The following is an 18,875-nucleotide window of genomic DNA, read 5'->3' as shown; positions in this document are numbered from 1 at the left end:
CCAACAGAAAATAACGCTTACAGAGTTTTATTTGACTTTATCTCATAATGAAATTATACATAATATTTTACCAAAATAGGTTGAGAAATGAATTTAAAATATACAGAAAGTGGAAATAGATCTCGCATTCAAACGGACGGGACTGAAAGAAAGATGTCAGGGAGACGATACAAATATTAAACATTAAAAAATTCAATTGCATAATGAAATAATGAAACAATGACAAAATCTGGAAAATTGCAAACAAAAAAAGCAGGACTACAATCCTTTTGGACGGTTTGAGAGTTTTTCCAACAGTGTATAAATTAGTTCATTGAATAGAATTGAACAATTGAAGCGTTGACCATCATCGAACAAAAAATTTGTGCCGTCTAAAGGAAGCTGAATTTTGTGCAGAATGACAATGAGACAATTATGTGACTACGTTTCAAAGAAAACAGCTAAAAAGCTTTTGTTCGGATAGAATGTAATTAATAAAGTTTTAAGACCAATAAATGAGTGAGACAATTACGAAGTTACAAACAAAAATGCGGCGCTTATTTTTTTTAGATGCAAAATTAACCGATGTTGACCGACACACTGTAAGCGCAATATTTCGTATCTCTTCAAACTATCAATTTTCAGTTCACTGTTGTAGGAGTTTGGTAACTTATGACCCTGACAATGCATGTTCTCAGCGGTAAAAATTACGTGCATTTATAACATTTACATAGCACAGCATTCAGAAAAATGATTGCCTGTATATATTTTTGTAATTTGCCTTGATATCGAAGTCCCTTTTAGCAGAAAAAAAGATTTATTTTTGTAAATACTATTAATATTTTGGGAAAAAATAACCCCACATTTTACAGAATCACTCTGTCCAGGGGAAATTGATACGCCAAATCAATCGCAACTTCTCGGGCCTTTCCGGCAGGCTCGGAAAAACACCTCGAATGTATTACCTAGGCATCGATGACAACCCCCCTTTTCATAGAACTTGATATAAATACAACATATTTTATGATCTGTTGAGATGTGAGCTATACTTCATTAAAGTAAACGATATACACAAAAAAACTCACAGAAGCGACATACAAGACTGTCTAGACGATACTTTTTTTTAATGAGAAGCGACTCTTTTTGTATTAAATTCTAACATCCGTTGATGTTAATACATTCAAGGTGTTTTTCTGAGCCTGCCGGAAAGGCCCGAGAAGTTGCGATTGACGCCAAGTGGAATTGTTTAGGGAAAGAATTTATAAGTGGTCATACAATATGCATGTAACGCAAGACCTAATATTTCGGCGGGAAATTTAAATAAGACGTGTTTACCAAACGGAACATGGAGTGGTAATCCTCTGACATGTTCAGGTAAGACACATCTGATCACAGTATCTGGTATGGGTGTTTATCTACATAACTGTCATTTTCGAAGAATGGATATTGCTGAAAATATGCATTACTATACGGCTTAACCAACATTAACAGTCTCTCCTTTGATGACTTTTTCATTTATTTTAACTGTTTGCATCACATGTACCAGTGTGTTATGATAACGTTATAAGAAAGCAAATTTTACTCTTGAAAGTTAAAGATAAAAATTTTCTCTAAATGTTGTGTATTATTTGGTTTTGTTTACGATTTTTGATTTTTAAGAAAAGATTTATCGACTACTTTAACCTTTCATTTTCAATCAGTTAGATGTTGCCTTGTTTAAAGAAATTCGCTGTCCTTCACCGTTGGATCCAATCAACGGCGCTGTTGATATAAGCGGTACATTAATTGATGGCGTAGCTACCTTTAGCTGTAATCCGGGATTTACCTTGTCGGATGGAAGTTTGACACGAACCTGTGCACCTAACGGTTCATGGACTGGCACAACCTAAAGAAATCACATGTGTTTTCCTTAAACGGACACCAAAATCATCTAAATCTGAACTCATCAAAATAGAAAAAAATATAATGCTGTAGAATCATTAAACCTCATGGGGGTCAAATTTCGTGGGTTGTTTTTTTTCTTATTTGTAGTGATGTATTTTCGTGGATGCACCAGTTTTCATGAGCAGTTTCAGTAAGATCATTTCCCCTTCATAATATGTTTTCGTCGGGGATGTAAATTCGTGGGGAAATGTTTTCTATGATACAATTGCTTAAATTACAGGAGAGATTAACCTAAATTTTCGTGCATTTTTTGTTTTGTTGTTCGATGCAAAGGACACTGTGCTGTTACTTTTAAAATCTGTTTTCAGAAATATTTTGTCCATGGATCGCCGTTCAAGATAGCGTTATTGTGTGGTACGATAGAGACTTAGTGCATAATATTTCCGTCAACACAACAGCTTTCTTTGCATACCAGCCGGGATTTTCAATATCGTCAAACGAGACCATCACCTGTATAATTACCGGAGATTGGTCCGCAGATTCACCTGTGTGTAATGGTAAGTTTTGCATCGAACATGAAGAGACCATTTCTTTTGAAGCGTAAGCATCACTACACGAACAAAAGAGAAATAAAAATTGACATTTTTTAAGATAGGGTCTGTATGGTCGGACTTTAAAACATAATTAATAAAGATAATTATTGTGGAAACAGGGTGTAAAGAGAAATCTCAAACCATATCGGATAATCCTCAAACTATACCTCTTAATGGCAACTTTGACTTTATTTCGAATCATCAAATATTTATTTGTCCTACGTAAAGATTCAAATCGGCGATGCAAAAAACCGCAACCGCCATAGTAAATTCAGAATCATGTACTCGTTTACAATAAATCACATTTAATTAGTTTGTTTAAACATTGCCTAATGCATTGTATGAGGATTTATTTATTTATTTTATATATATATTAGTTTTTCCTCAGGTACTAGTACACATGATTTGGCGATATCCTCTTTACTTTTTATTTCATACTTGACACGCATATTACTTTGAAGAGTATCGTGTTCAGTCCTGTTTTAAGTTGACAGCTTGATTATTCTTACCAATTTTAGATATACATGTATAATCAGTCTATACCGTGCGTCAATGCCTCAGCAAATAGCGAAATGGTGATTAGCAATCACTCTGTAAATGGCACTCTTACATATTCCTGTATAGATGGTTTCAAACATACGTTCAAAAATCTAAGTCGAACGTGCCTGTTGAACGGTACATGAAGCGGGGATCCGCCTAATTGTTCGGGAAAGCATCGCACTATAGAAAACTTAACGGTTTTTCCAGAGGAATTCTTGTGACATGCTTTCATACGCTTCTACCCCACATTAGGATTTGATGTAGTATACTTGTAGGTCTCTAGTTTTTGTTAGTTTGACCAGGTATTGAAAACAATTGTCAAGAAGGAAAACTACCTAATTTTCTACAAAATACTCTGCAATTATTTTAATTATAGGACGTATGAGACACTTTCAACTCGTTTATGTGTGTCAAATGGAAAATATAGTAACCGTTTTAAATTTTCCAATTATACAGTTTTCTTTTTACTAAAATGCGATATATAGAGAATAATTCATACCCTTAAGCTATTCCATATCACAGCTAGTATCAGCCCGAGGGCTGCAGGTCCGTGGGAAGATATTGGTCGAGGGCTGATACAGGCTGTGATATGGAAAAAGATATCTATTTTTATATTTGTGACATAATTAGTAATAAAATTTAATTAAAAAATATCAACTTCAACAAATTGATTTTAAATATTATTTAAAAAGTAGTCTGTAAGTCTGTACATGTATTAAATAAAAATATAAGATCTTATTGTTTAACCAAACATGTAGCTACAGAACTGGAAGTTCCTTAGCTTTTAAAATTAACTGCCTCAAAACATATACTAGCATTTGAAGTTTTCAACTGCACTTAAAATTGACAACCGTAACAAATGTTTTATTTTTTCGTCTGTCAACACGCACAAATGCGGAAAAGAAAAAAGGCAGAGGAGTTCCGCATCCGTATCAGCCATAGGGCTGATAATCTGTATCAGCCCCGAAGGCCGATATGAGTTTTGTGAAGTCATCTGTATCACACATGCAAAAAACCTGTTTAAAATTTATTACGAAGTATGTAATAAAAATTGCTAGGAGAAATCAAGAGTTGAAGGACAGTAATAATGATGCAGGTGCAATATACCTTCTTATATAGATGATTAAAATAAAAATTACACGGTTATTACAATTTTTCCATTTCAATTGCATCAGCGTCGGTAATCAAACTTTCATCTTGAGTTACAAATCAGGTTTTGTGAATTGAAGAGATTGGGTGCCGTTTGTAAGTTTGTAACATTTCTGAGGATCGGAGACCGTTATCAAAAGTTAAGTGATGAAATGAGTAAAGGAGATTTTTGGAACACTGTTAAAGGGGCAATTTTCACGAAAAATATACTGTCGAAAATTCAATTTTAGATCTTAATGAATGATATAAAATAACTTGAATGGATATTTTCTTTGGTATAATCATTTTTTGGAAAAAGGAAGAAGTGAAAGAAGTAAAGCTGCTTTAAAAGAGTTCACCGTAATTGCCTTTTTTATTTGTTCACATAAAGTATGGGTAAGATTTGTGATGTCCACAGTCAGGATTGATAGTGAACACCATTAATAAATAATTGTAAAGTCAAAACAAGACTTATTAAAAAAAAATCGAATAACACTTCATCAAATATATATGTAACTAGGTAAAAAGCGAAAGGCAATTTCCAATCGATTTTTATGAGATATTGCCATTATAAGTGCTTCATAAAATTGCAGTGTTTCCTTTACTCTCTTAGTAGATGTTCAAAACTTTATTAGTCCTGGAAAGACTGATGCACAAGAAACTCATATTAAGCCACTGGTTAAAAATAATAAAAACATGCCTAAAGACAGACTATCGGTTGTATCATTTTGGATGTTTGTCCTTCACTGTAAGTACAATTTATCGCACCTTATTTGAAAGAAATCGGTTAAAACATTTTTTTTCATTTGTGTAGTGATTCAGTAGCGTAAATGTATTGAGATATATATGTTCTAGTTAATATAAACTAAGTGCATTCTAAAGAAGTTGTGTAAAACAAATTAATATCTACAACTTGTACAGAATCTGTAGTAAGTTTTTCATATGACTAAAATGCAAAAAAGTATTCTCAACAATAAATCCTTAAAGTAAATTATGTATATGTGTAGTCATATTTTTTAATATATGTGCATGTAAATTTTGAATTTACAAAGTGAATATAAACACAAATTTCATAATATGCACGACAACTATTGTAAATATTGTATTTTAACGCACTCGGTAAATTTATAATACAGTTTTTCAATACCAAATGAATTAAGTTATGAACATATAATTCAAGATATTTATCAATGCATGCTTTCATTTTTTCTCAGGGGTTGCGAATGGAATGATAGCATATGAACCTTCATTCATAAGTGATTGGAAAACAGCAAAGGCACAAGATAATAACAAGGTCGAATTTTACGTGCCCTTCACGGATATAGAGAACGCAACTGAGGCCCATTTACCGGTCAAGGTCATTGTGGAGGTCAAGGTTGAAGATGGCCATGACTATTACATATTCAACGCCTTTGGTTCGTCTCCTAGAGATGATGACTCAACTGAAGAATATGGAGGTGTTATTTATTTCTACAATGCAAGCGGTGTTTTGATTCTTTTACCAGAGAAGTATGAGAACGACCCCGACGATATCGATGATGACAAAGGATATGCGGTGTACCTTGGTAAGTCTGCATCTGATAAAACTGCCCAGTATGATTTAAAATACTAAGGCAGGACTCATTGACAAGAGTTTGGCGTAACTTCATAAACAATCTCTTTATTTATTAATAATTTGGACGCGTTAGATAACAAACCCGATACAATTTGTAATTTTAGTGATAGGTTGGCTTGGTATTGAGAAAAATTTAATTGATAACAATTAATCAAAAAATAAACCAACGGTAATTGCGTTATAATCCTTATAGAAGATATCAAGTTTTAAAAATGTAATCAAGCTTTTATTAAGTTACCGGTTTGTCAGTATTAAATTATAAATGAATCTGCTATATACAGTTCTAACTAGACGTGACAGTCAAATACTTTAAAATTCTTTGAATTTTGTATAGCAATAATGTTAATATTAATTGCCTTATATTCGAAATTCAAATAGAATATTGGATTGAAAATACGATAAAATATACGAAATGCCAAAATTAGTTATGACGTACGTGACAAAATAAAACAGAATTAAAGGATATAAGCCCCGAAAACCGTCCATTCTACGAAAGAAAGTATTGATCGAGGACCTGTTGACAGTGAAACAGGTATATTTTTGATGTTGAACAATAAAACCAGTCTTGTATAGAACTTTCTGTTGTTCAAGTAATGGACATTTTCAGGTATGTGCAAGGAGTTTATAAAGATATACTGTGAAAATTATATTTTCATTCTTCTAAGCAACACCATCCCATTCTCTTTTTGGGAGAGCATTTCTTATTTAATAATATTGAAGGGTATAAAAGAAGTACTGCATATGTTGACAGTGTTGTAAGTGATATTATGAATGTTGAGGGTGGGATGATGTGCCAAATGATGGTCTCACTTACAAAATCATTTGATGAAATGATTGAGTCAATCAAAAAAATAATAATATTGATTGACTGGCTTAGATGCAGAAATTTGTCTAGGGGTGTGGAAAAGATTGACGGTCAAGAATTAGTTCTATAAATTTTTTTTAGAAAGAATGTAGTCCTGATGATCGAAAATTAAATTTTAGATATGTGAAGAATATGATTAAAAAAACTATGGAAAGTCTAAATCTACGTTCTGTTATTTAATATGATAAAGTGGATTAATTTTGATTCGTGATTCTGAAAAATGGAGTAAATATACATATTTCATACTGGATACTATTTGCTACATGTAGTTTCTAGTGTTTCCTCGCTGTATCATGCTACACTCAGGCGCCAAAAGTATGTCAATTTTTTTTCTTTTCACTATATATTTCATTGAAAAACCAACTTTTATCAAAGACTTATTTAAAAATAACTCCGTGACCGATTTTAAAAAGACTTGGATTGATAAATTCAAAATTTCTCTGACATTTTTGGCATCATATTTAATTATTTTTCCCACCTTCAGTTCTTGTGATTTGATGTTTACAATCCAAAGTAAGATTTTTCGGCTCTAATATTGCAAAGGATATATAGTAGAACACTTAAAAAAATATCTTCGTGTTGTGCTTGAAATAAGAAATTTTGCATATGAGTTGTCAAAAAACAATTTCATTGTATGTCAAAAAGTGCAAATTGAATCTACTTTAATCAATTAAAATTTCATCAAAATTTGATAAAAATTAACATCAAAAACCCTTTTAAACATAAGCCTTGTTTTAATGAAATATATAGGGAAAAAAGAAAAGTTGACATACTTTTGGCACGTTAGAGTAGTACTTGACCCATTCTTCAGGTGTAAAACATAAAATCAGTTTTTTTATTTGAAAAAAGCCGTCCATTAAGTTAATAACAATTTTACCTGTCACTGTCCATAATTTGTAAGAATGAACAGTTTTCTATCAATTATTTTTAAAAATTGACAACTACAGGTGACTTCTTGGAATGTTTTTAAATTAAGAAATATTTTATCTTGTATAAAAGCCAAAAAAGAACAATCGATTTGTTATAGGTAAAGATACCTGGTATCAGCCGTTATCTCTTGATGGAGACACCATTCAGACCAAGTATTCCGAGGCTTCTGTTCGAGTCAAGATGTGGCGTCAAAATGACATGCCTCCGGATAATGACACCGATTTTAAGTACCTTCTTAGGTCGAAGAACAACACATCGAGTAAGTACCTTCTTTAAGCATCAGAATTTTTGTGACACATGTTGCTAACATTCATCTTAGGCATCCGTCGTCATGTGTTCTACGTTCGTAGTTAGCCGTGATTCGGTAGTAAACTTTTGAAATCTTCGTTTCTCCATGTAAACACTTCCATTATCTTGACCAAACTTTGTGTATATCACATGTCAGAGACAAGGTGCCAACATTGTTAACCCCAAAATCAGCATCGGTAGCGTTATCAAGTGGCTCGTTACCTTTCTGGATGAAACCATGAACATTTTTCATTGAGAGAAACTTTTATGCTAGTTACACCACGCAATATATCTTCCTATTTCCATCACTCTTTATTGATGAACAATGAACACTAAATAGATTTTTTTTATTTCTTTCACCGGTGTTGAATAAAGATGAATTCTTCAAGCTATTTCCTTTGTTATATTAACCAAGAATTTACTAGCTCAACATCCGGTATACCTCTCAGATGATTTTCTTTTTTTTGTGTACTTTTGTAAAGCCAAATTACAAAATATCCCTTTTAAATTTATTTGCGTAATAATGCATATTATTGTATATTTCAAACATGCATTTAATGATGCAGCTATTTATAACTGCATTCTATTTTCAAAGACTGCCTCAAAGAAGTTATTATAGCTGATAGGTAACTGTTCTTTTCATTTAACGAGGGTGTATATTCAACAATTTACTCATCATATCTACCTTAAAAATATAGATTTTATCTAGAAAAGAAACTTTTCATATATTTTAGGTTTGAAATTTACAATTTACTTATATTTTCATTTAGACCTTTTTTTTCTTTAATGGGATTGATATAGTATGAAAATGATCACTAACATAGGAAATCTAACGTTTTGGGGTAATTATATCACAGTGTCTATTGAAGAATAGTTAAAGTGAGAGTTATTTTATTTTTTATTTTCTTCAGCCTTATAATGGCTCATTACTACTAAGTAATAGTTTATCAAATTACTAGAACATTACTTGATTATTATAGATACATTTGAGTTTGACCCGTGCGTGCACAGGTTGACATTGCATATTTCGCTCCGAAACGATTTTGGTGAAAATCATTGAAGCTGCAATTAAAATAACAGTTAAATTATTCATCACACACCATTTTTAGGCTGTTAATATCTTTCATCTAAAGATTTAATTCATTCAACACTTTTTCATCCATTTTTTTGTTGTTGCTTTGAATTTACACATCATGTTGGCATTTGAAACTCTCGGTATTTTTCATATTAAACGCACTGAGTTATAGTTATCTCCCGTATTTCCTTTAATGAACAGAATATATGACAATTTTCAAATGAAACTTACATATATTTGAGATTATCCATGCAAATGTGATACTGTGTAAACATAAACTAAATAGCCTCCCGTGATTTAACGTGAATGTAATGCGCATGCGCAAAATTGTAAAATCCAAAAAATCCAGATGATTTCCGGATGTTTTAAAGGAATTTTCGTTGATTATTAATTAGCAAGACTTGATCGAGAAAAAATAAAAACAAATTGGTAATCTTCAAGTACCAATAATTGCTTAAAAAATGTAACTCATATGTAACTAATAATGTAACTCATAATTTAACTTATGTAACTCAACTACGTGAAATATATGCAATAATTAGATAAAAATCAATATTTTTAAGAGCTTTATTCAGTAAATTTTAACAAAAGTCCCATGCGGATTCAAATTCGTGATCTGCGGGTCACAAGCCCGATACTTTAATCACTGATCCACGGTGAAATTCAAACCAAACGATTTAAATAAACCAAAAAACAAAACAATAAAATCACCATCTTGTGACGTAATGTCTTAAAAAGTATAAGCCTAAAAGTTTGATTTATTCCTTGAAATCGTCTTAAAAAGTTATGTTTTACATCTATAAACTCAGCAAATGACTTGACAACGTACTTTGAAATTCCGATTGGAATGACGTCATATCCGGACATGGTAGTTGTGCAAGCAAAACCTACAGCAACATTTGCAGAATTTCCTGGGCTGATCTCAGAAGGCAATGGTAAAATAATGCAATGCCATGCATTTTTTACATCATGAAAATTAAAACTCTAGATTTCATTACAATTTAACTTTTGGCATTATACGAATCTTGAAGCTGTTTCGTTTAGGAATACCTGGATGTTTTACCTGTGGGACAGAAGCAGGAGGTTTGACGTTTGCCTATAACGCATCACACGTCCGAGTATGGGTGAAAAAAGATCGTAAGATTTACTTCTTTTTCATTTTTCTCTTTTGTGACCATGATTTAACTAGTTCCTCAAAGTAAGATTTACTTTTTGTTTTCGATGTTGTTATAGGCTACATTTTTATGACAGTATTGAATACTAAAAGGACCTCTGAATAGCAGTAAAATTTAAAACGTTGATAATTTTCCCCGTCATTTTTAAGTCAAACACATGCTAGAAATCCATACCTTTAACTAATATAGAAATTCGGGCTTGAAAGCAGAACTTCTCCCAAAGATTTGGAGGACCCTTAAAATTTATGATTTTGGTTTTTTTTTTAAAAATATACCTTGTATTAATTTAATTACATTCAGATATTAGCACATATTTTGACATTGCATACTGATTTTTTAATAGACCCAATAACTAGTGCCGCAGATGGATGGGGGGATAGACATTATGAAAACAACACACGTTTAGTTTCATACGAAGTCAATATCAGAGTGCTAGCATGGAACTTTGATAGCGACTCAAACAAATGCCGATGGACCTGGAACTCAACTATTTATGCTAACCAGCAATCCACTGAGGCTCCAAGGATGATATTTCCTAGTCCAATTAAAGAAGATATGAATTCTGTCCTCGTTCTTGTCTCAGTGAGTATGCTTTTGATACAAAAAAGTTGCCATACTTATAATACGTTCATTTTGGCATAACATTTTTCTTGAGTATAAATGTAATTCTCCGTGACAATCGAGTATGATAGTAAAAAGATGTAATCTAAACAAAATTTAATACAAGCTGAAAACCTATCATATCACCAGCAGATGAAACGTCTTGAAAATCAAATATCTATTTGTAACAAACGTTAAAAACACATATGGACAGTGTTTGCAGTAGAACGGTGGAGGAGAGAGCAAAAGATTAAACTTCTATATTAATTTGAATTACACAAAATCGTCATTAACTAAAACAGGCAATGAATTGTCCAACAAATCAAAAACAATTTTATATTTCCCAGATAAGTCCCAAGGGTGGTGCTAATGGCGGTTTTCTGTTTTACGGAGTTGGCTCGGTGGTCACTTCCGGTGATTATCACCCGGACATACAAAGCAATTATAGTGGACTGATATTTGGGTACAATCAGTATGGAGTCTTTGTCTGGATGGTCGAACCAACATCTAGGTCGTTTTTCTTTGATATTGATTTTCCTTGGGGAAGCGGCGAGGAACAACAGCAAACGAATGACGTGGAGATAAATATTCACGTGTTTGGGTTGATGTCTAGAGGTTGGTAGTTTTATTTATTTTTACAACATTTCCATGGAACCAATGATACAATGTTCAAAGTGTTAATGTACTAGCGCCTATTGCGCTATCTCTTAAAACTAATATGCTTTAATCATTCATGGATGTAAAACAACATGAAACTGCGATCGTAAAACAGACATCGTGCATTTTGAAGTAAAATAAAAATGAATCGCTGACTACAAATATAATGTCAGGGTTTAAACGTCCTTTTATGAAGACATAAATAGGCAAGTAGCATCGTTTTTAAAAGTGGGGAGGGGGTGTAAAGTCATCAATGAAATCTTGAAAAGCAAAAAAGATAAGTAATAGTAATAATGATAATAATATAAATAGATTTTTAAAAAATTCCATAATCATCAAAATTCTAATTCGTAGAGGGGAGGGGGGGACGGTAGCGAAGTATAACTTATGTATCGCTATGGTATAAAGGACAAGGAAACAATAGCTTGAAAGTAACCTTTTTGCTGGACTTAAATTATCATCATATAGCTTCAGTACTTCCAATTCTTTAGGTTTATGTAATACTACGGGTTTATCTTTGACGAATGGATATCTCAATGTACCTTATGTGCGTCCTTGTGAAAGAGAGGCTATCGTCTGCAACTACGGGTTCCAAGCGTCAAATAACTCGGACACCGAAGCGCGCTGTAACCTTGATGCAGAATGGAATCAGACTGTCCTCCAATGCACAGGTAATTGACAAATAGAGTAAGATGACCATAAAGATAGTATTGAACTATAAAGTAAGATAACAAAGAGCACAAATTTATATAACTGATAACAGTAAAAGTGTTTTGGTTTTACTAGATTGAAATGTCGAAGTAATTAATTCACGGAGGAAATATGGTGACCATTATGCAAGATCCAACATTAGCAATTATAAGCACTTTTAGTTTAATTATTCTTCTAAAGAAAAAAGTATTAGATCTTGGAGCTGTTTCCAACGATGATAAAGATTTATAAACATGCCCTATATATATATATATATATATATATATATATATATATATATATATATATATATATATATATATATATATATATATATATATATATATATATATATGCGATCTTCCTTAAACATACATATATATATTCGATCTTCCTTAAACTTACATTCCAAAGCTAACTTGGAAAGAAGAAGTTTAATATAAGGTTATATAAACATGGGCAGTGGATATTCGAGACAACCAATGACACAATTACAAATCCTGGTCAAGCATTAAATGTCCAAGTTATTTATTCTAAAAACACAATTTTTTTTTTTAAGTTGAGGTCTAATTGTATCTATGACTCTTGAGTTTTGATTTTTTCGGTTGATTTTTAAGAGACTTCGACATAATTTGTGCTCAAAAGTTATAAAATTTTATTTTTATGTTTAGAAGGGTTAGAATGATTAGTATGTGTATATTTAATGCCTTGTCAATATTTGAAAGCCAATTATTAAGTTACACGTAAAATACAGAGATTGATATTTTTTGTAAACAAAGCTCGAGTCTTGTTATTGTTTACATGTGTTTATTGGTATAAAGTTTAATCAAATGTTGCTTTTTCTGTTGATAACAACGTTTATTAACGCAATAAACCAGTTTATCTTGTTTGAAACGCAGCATTATTTCAAAGAAATGGTAATTCCTTTCTTTACAATATTTGTAAGCAAATATAAGACTCGATATTTTTTAAATATAACAATGAATTCTTATCTCTTTATCCCTATTATAATTTGAATTTTAGCATTTAAATTTTGGTTAACTGTCGAATTGCACAAGTAAACTATTTTATATTTTAAAAATTGAAAATAAAATGTTGATCTTAAATGTGTCTAGGTCCCTTTAATTGCAATTATAGCATATTTTAATTTTACTGTTTAAATTATCTCACGTTTATTGCAAATATCAAATATTAAAAACTTAATTTCATTTATAAGATATCGTTCAACCTTAATATTGGTTTAAAATTTATGTAAAGCTAGTGACTTAAGTCCATATATATTGTTAATTTTGCCTATCATAAATCTTGTTTCAAATGACCAGAAACCTATTGTCCAGACGAATTCGATCTGCCAAATGGAGCTATTATAGAAAAAAATTTAACTGTGGACGGAATTATACAATACACCTGTAATCTAGGATTCAATATTTCGGAAGGAAATTTGAATAGGACTTGTTTACCAGATGGGACATGGAGTGGTTATCCTCCTGTATGTTCAGGTAAGAAATAATTTCATATTTTGTTTAATTTGCAAAACGGTATCAATGTAAAAATAAAACAGAAGTAGACCCCCTTCCTTCCACGCCTCGATTAGGCTTGAATTAGGCTGAAAATTATTTTAATTCATAAGTCATCGTTTTGAATCACCAAATAGATTGTTTGAGAGCAACTTATATACCATCAATAGATATTTCAGACTTTTAGCGGCCTAGTTTTGAAATTTAGACGGGTTATTTATTTACAAACCAAATAAGAAGGCGTTTTCAGATCATTTCGGCAAAGTAAGGAGTATTTTTGCCATCGTGTACACATGTGGATCAAGAATGTAATTTAAAATATATCTTGAATTTGCTTGTTTATGCCAAAAACTAACCAAAACGGTCGTCTAAAGAAACAAAAGCAAAAGACAAGAGGTTTGACATGTCGATTTGTGTGCATTGTGGGACAAAGGGATAAATATATTGTTCATGGTTTAACTTTTTTCTTAACAAATGGTTGTAGAATGCACACAATGACCTCCCTCTAAATATTTAAGAGTTTTAAACATTAATTTAAATAGGCATTTTCGCAGTTTTATGTGAGTAACAAAAGACATTTTCTGTACCTTGTAAAATTTTAAAAGGAAATCATTGGTGTCCACTCTTAAACTTTTTTTTGAGAAAAAAGGTTTAATCATGCACAATTAAGTTTTACCTTTATTTATTGCGTTTGTATCTTTGACCACAGCTTTAATCAGTTTTTAGCAAAAACAAGACAGTTGTAAAAATGATACATTTTTTAATCCATATATGTTAAAAATAGCCAAACTTTCCCCTTAGGACTGATTTTGTCTACAGCGAAGTACATTGAAGCGTGTAATAGGAGTTAACACCAGAAAAGTTTCTACGTAATGTTTTGACCAACCTTTGTCCAATCAGATCGTAGCTGGGCGGAGTTAAGACATTGCCGCTCGTGACTTGAATATGAGAGAGAGAGAGAGAGAGAGAGAGAGAGAGAGAGAGAGAGAGAGAGAGTGGATTGAGTAAATCATAAGTGTTGCCGATGAAGAAATCACCATTAGTTATAAACTGGCAAACAGATTAATTAAGGTCTATATTATAAAAATTACATGTATATCCTATATATTTGTATAACTTTAAAGCGTTAAAAAGAACGATTGTATAAATTCTTTGGCCGTCAACAACAGTGTCTTCATACATGTACATGTATAAGAATGGCGTAACTAACCAACTTAAATTTCTGGCATGGAGTCCAAGAATATGCATTAAATATTTTGAAATGCGAACGAATGATTCTTTATGAATTTAGATGTAGTGAAAAGGAAAGGAAACGCAGGCGGATGCTAAGTGAAAAAAAACAATGGCGGACCACAGGGGCATCGTATCCGCTCTACACTCTATGTCGGATACGATGCCCCGTGATTACATTATCCCTTATCTATATATATATACATCGTTGTTCCCCGGTTAAAGAATTTCAAAACACTTCAAAGTTACATGAATTTATAAGATATACTAGATCTTGATTTGTCACTTTATAACCATTGTTGATAGATAGTTCGCTCATCTGCGTTATCTATAATTTACTCTCTCTCTCTCTCTTTCTCTCTCTCTCTCTCTCTCTCAGTCACGAGGGCAATGTCTTAACTCCGCCCAGCTACGATCTGATTGGACAAAGTTCAGTCAAAACATTACGTAGAAATTTTTTTGGAGTTAACCCCTATTAAACGCTTCAATGTACTTCGCCGTACACTATTTTCAGCCTGTACAAACTGTATGATAGAACCATTTTAACAAGAGCATAAAGACCTTGGACGTTCTGTAGGTCGTAACTATCTTTCTTGCATCAAAACAAATTGAAAATGACGCTGGTTTGAAGCTGGAGTAAAATATAGACAGATTGCGAAGTCTAAGCTAAAAAACCAGACAAATCTTGTTGATTTCAAAATGCCAAGTCTAAGTTGACAATGAAATAGAAAGGCCTACGTCATAGAAAAGGCTGCGACGCAGTAATTTCTCTTCTAACGCTGCCAAGCCGGAATAGAAGAAAAGCAGCAACATTTAGGTTTTACAGTGTAACTTAAACACACCAAGATTAAGTTATTTTTCATTTGAGTAAAGTAAAAGTGGTGTAATGTACATATTGTACATCTATAACTTTAGTTTTACATATTATTTAATTGTTAGTATTATATTTCATTTTGCCAATTAGGCTTATTTGCCTTATTAATCAAATTATTTTCTGTCTTCAACTTTCAGAAATCCTGTGCCCAGACGTAACCATTCCGCCAAATAGCGAAATGGTTATACGCCATTACTCTGTAAATGGCACTCTTACATACACCTGTAAAGCTGGTTTCGAACATACGTTTGGAAATCTTAGTCGGAAGTGTTTGTTAAATGGTAGTTGGAGCGGGGATTCTCCCATTTGTTCACGTAAGTTCTTTGTCATTAATCACGGAATATAGAATCGATTGTATGTCATATTCAATTACATTCAATTGCATAAGAGTAAATCAGGATGAGATATGCTGAGTTCTGAAAGAAAATTTCAGTGTCACACTCTGTGTGAAATTTTAGATATTATTTCTGATTAAATAAGGTTTTCTCTGCAAGCTAGCTGCAGCACATTTGCCTGTTTGTCCGAATTTTCCTGTTCAAGGTGGTATGGGACCCCTCTTTATTGTGAATTACTTTCTATTAAAACAAAAGCAAGTATAATTTTACATAATTGTTTACGTTTCAAATTGTTGCAGCATGGCGCAATCGGTTTGAGTGTTAGCTACGATTCTTTAAGTCATACGTTCGAATTCCACTGGGCTTTTTATAATTTTCTGAATATATATTATTTACAAATCTCGTATAATGTCGGGAAATTTGAAAACGGTCAAAGTATTTTGATTAATTATTTATATCCACATCAATATGGACAGATGTCCAATACCACCTTGAACAAGAAAATGACGATCGGTCTCTGAATATAGGTTAGGCTTTAAGTGAATCTGATCCGTTTAGAGCCACATCGCCAGATGTATCAAATGTATTTTTTCAAAAAAACATCTGTTGTTTTATATAAGCTGGTATCAAACTACTGATAACTTAATTAACATTTTTAAAGCAAACTGTACTACAGAGGATTATTGGAAGATTTTAATGTAATTTTCCATTTTTATCATAAAGTTTGTCGTTTGATACATGTGTAGTTTATGAATACAAGTGTATGTGGCCAATTTTTAATTCATGTCTTTCTTTTAAAAATGTATTTACGGGAGATTTGATTAATCCAATATGTTGGCAAAATAATTATATTTATGATATGAAACAAGTAAATTTAACAGAATAAGATTATTCATAATATGACAAGTAAAATCTAATGATAATAATGTCCATGTATTTTCGAGATGCAGATAATGCACACCGTATGTTCTTTTTTCTGTAACCATTCATATTTGACGTCTGGCTTTTCTCATTTAATCTCATTACTAGTAAATCAAGAAAATTCTGACCCTAAACTTTTCTAAAAAACAATTATTGAAAACATATTCTATCAATAACAGCATCTTAAGCGGCAATCTTTGTTTATTGAACTAGTGCTTCTCCTTCGTTTAAGGAGTGAATTCAATATTTATTTGTTTTATACGATATAAAATGGTTTCGGACAGATTACGCTTTATAAACCGCGAAGCAGTTTATAAAAAACCGTTAACCGTTTCAAACCGTTTTATATCGTATAACACTAATAGCGAGCGCAGCTCGCCGGCGCACAGCGCCGGCGCGAAGCGAGCTCTACCGGCAAGGCGTGTGTGAATAGAAAATTCGGACTTTAGTTGCACATTCATTCAACGGATTTTTTTGGCGTCAGTAAATCGGACCAGTAATGCATCGTTTTAATCGTCCCAGTAGTTCCCTGTAATCATGGCAATTTTTATCACTTCACACTCTCACGAGAATCAGCAAGACAAATTTAGACAGTAAAAACAATAACGATGTAAGCGACATACAGTCAATGTTACCTCTAAAGTTCACCTCAGTACACTTTCAATCAAAAATAATCGTGTGACGTCACAAACGTTTACACATTGATCCGATATATATTTTCGGAGTCAGTAAATTTTGACCCACAATTCATAGTACCAATGGTTTCCAACCTCACGTTCCAACATCACGTTCTCCCGAGAATCAAAGTAAAACCTTTGAAAAGCTTATAAGATGTGTAATTTTAAGAACATCATGCTTTTTAAGTAAATAAAACAGTATACTTCGCATACTTTTATTTCTCAGGGGAGTTTTAAAGAGTAAGACGACACTTAACCAACGTCAGCTTTGACGTCACAATAAGCACTGATAAGGGGAAATTACTCTAATTGAAGTTATTGTAAATCTGCTGAAATGACCAAAATCCTCTTAAAATCTTGCAAAGGCTAAGATAAAGAACAGCTGACGAATAAGGACATTTCTTCAGATACAGAAAACAGTTGTAAATTGCACTAATTTGGATGAATGCTCACAAATATTTTATTCACTATAATTACGGTAATTTCCTGAAACGTAACGTTATACGTAGCAGCGCCTTTTTTTAAAGGGGGTGGGTGGGTGGATGGCAGCCTCATCCAAAAAATCTTTGCAAGCAAAAAGAAAAATAAATCATGAAAATTCTAATCCTTCAGCTCTTTAGCAGTTCAATGGTTTCTTTATTTTCACTTCCATTTATTACATGCGGGGGGGGGGGGGGGGGGGGGGACAACACCATGTTCTTTTAACATAATAAGCAAATATTTTTAAGAGTAAATTAAAAATAAAATTAAACATTAATTATTTTTTTTTAAGTGGAGGGGCAAATCCATGGTAAGTCGATTTTCTATGTATAAATTGGCAAAAATGAAAAAAAAATTAGCATGGGGGGAGCTCTATGATGAGTCAAGTTTTATATGTAAGTTTAAGAAAAAATGTCTACTGCAAAAAAAAGGGGGAAATCAATCAATCAATCGTAATCACAATCACTTTAAAAGAGGAGATGCAGTGCAATGAATATTTATATATTAAAATCTTTATTATTTAACAACATTGTAGCTGAGATTAAACTATTGTTCTACATATAAATAAATAAATTATAACAAATCTTCTAAACTATGAATAATGAAAATTTACTGAAAAATAGGTATGTTTTATTTTTTGGCATTCAAATTTCACGTTGTTAATTTTATTTTATTAATTTATTATAATTCATTGTTTGATCACATGCTGTGCTCGCCCCAACGGTCGCACCGTAAAACATATTAAATATTGAATACATTGCTTATAAATTTTTTTATTCTTCATTGTAGATAAAAAAGGCCATTTGAGCTTTATTTAACGTA

The 18,875-nt window shown here is 32.1% G+C and overlaps 1 protein-coding gene across 1 annotated transcript in view; it reads left to right on the top strand.

Annotated features, from left to right (window-relative positions):
• Positions 1-5,344: 5,344 nt before the first annotated feature.
• LOC105337775 (complement receptor type 2) overlaps positions 5,345-18,875 on the top strand; it is a 34,612-nt gene continuing 21,081 nt past the window's right edge. The window contains exons 1-9 of the mRNA XM_066078946.1: positions 5,345-5,689; positions 7,632-7,793; positions 9,707-9,832; positions 9,942-10,034; positions 10,416-10,654; positions 11,020-11,287; positions 11,821-12,000; positions 13,342-13,518; positions 15,778-15,954. Coding sequence (XP_065935018.1) covers positions 5,353-5,689; positions 7,632-7,793; positions 9,707-9,832; positions 9,942-10,034; positions 10,416-10,654; positions 11,020-11,287; positions 11,821-12,000; positions 13,342-13,518; positions 15,778-15,954 — 1,759 coding nt within the window. The 5' untranslated portion in view covers positions 5,345-5,352. The remainder of the gene's footprint in view (positions 5,690-7,631; positions 7,794-9,706; positions 9,833-9,941; positions 10,035-10,415; positions 10,655-11,019; positions 11,288-11,820; positions 12,001-13,341; positions 13,519-15,777; positions 15,955-18,875) is intronic.

Source organism: Magallana gigas, chromosome 3 (assembly GCF_963853765.1).
Source record: "Magallana gigas chromosome 3, xbMagGiga1.1, whole genome shotgun sequence".
Taxonomy (NCBI): Eukaryota; Metazoa; Mollusca; class Bivalvia; order Ostreida; family Ostreidae; genus Magallana; species Magallana gigas.
The sequence above is the reverse complement of the archived record's forward strand: the minus strand, read 5'-3'. Positions and strand labels throughout refer to the sequence as shown.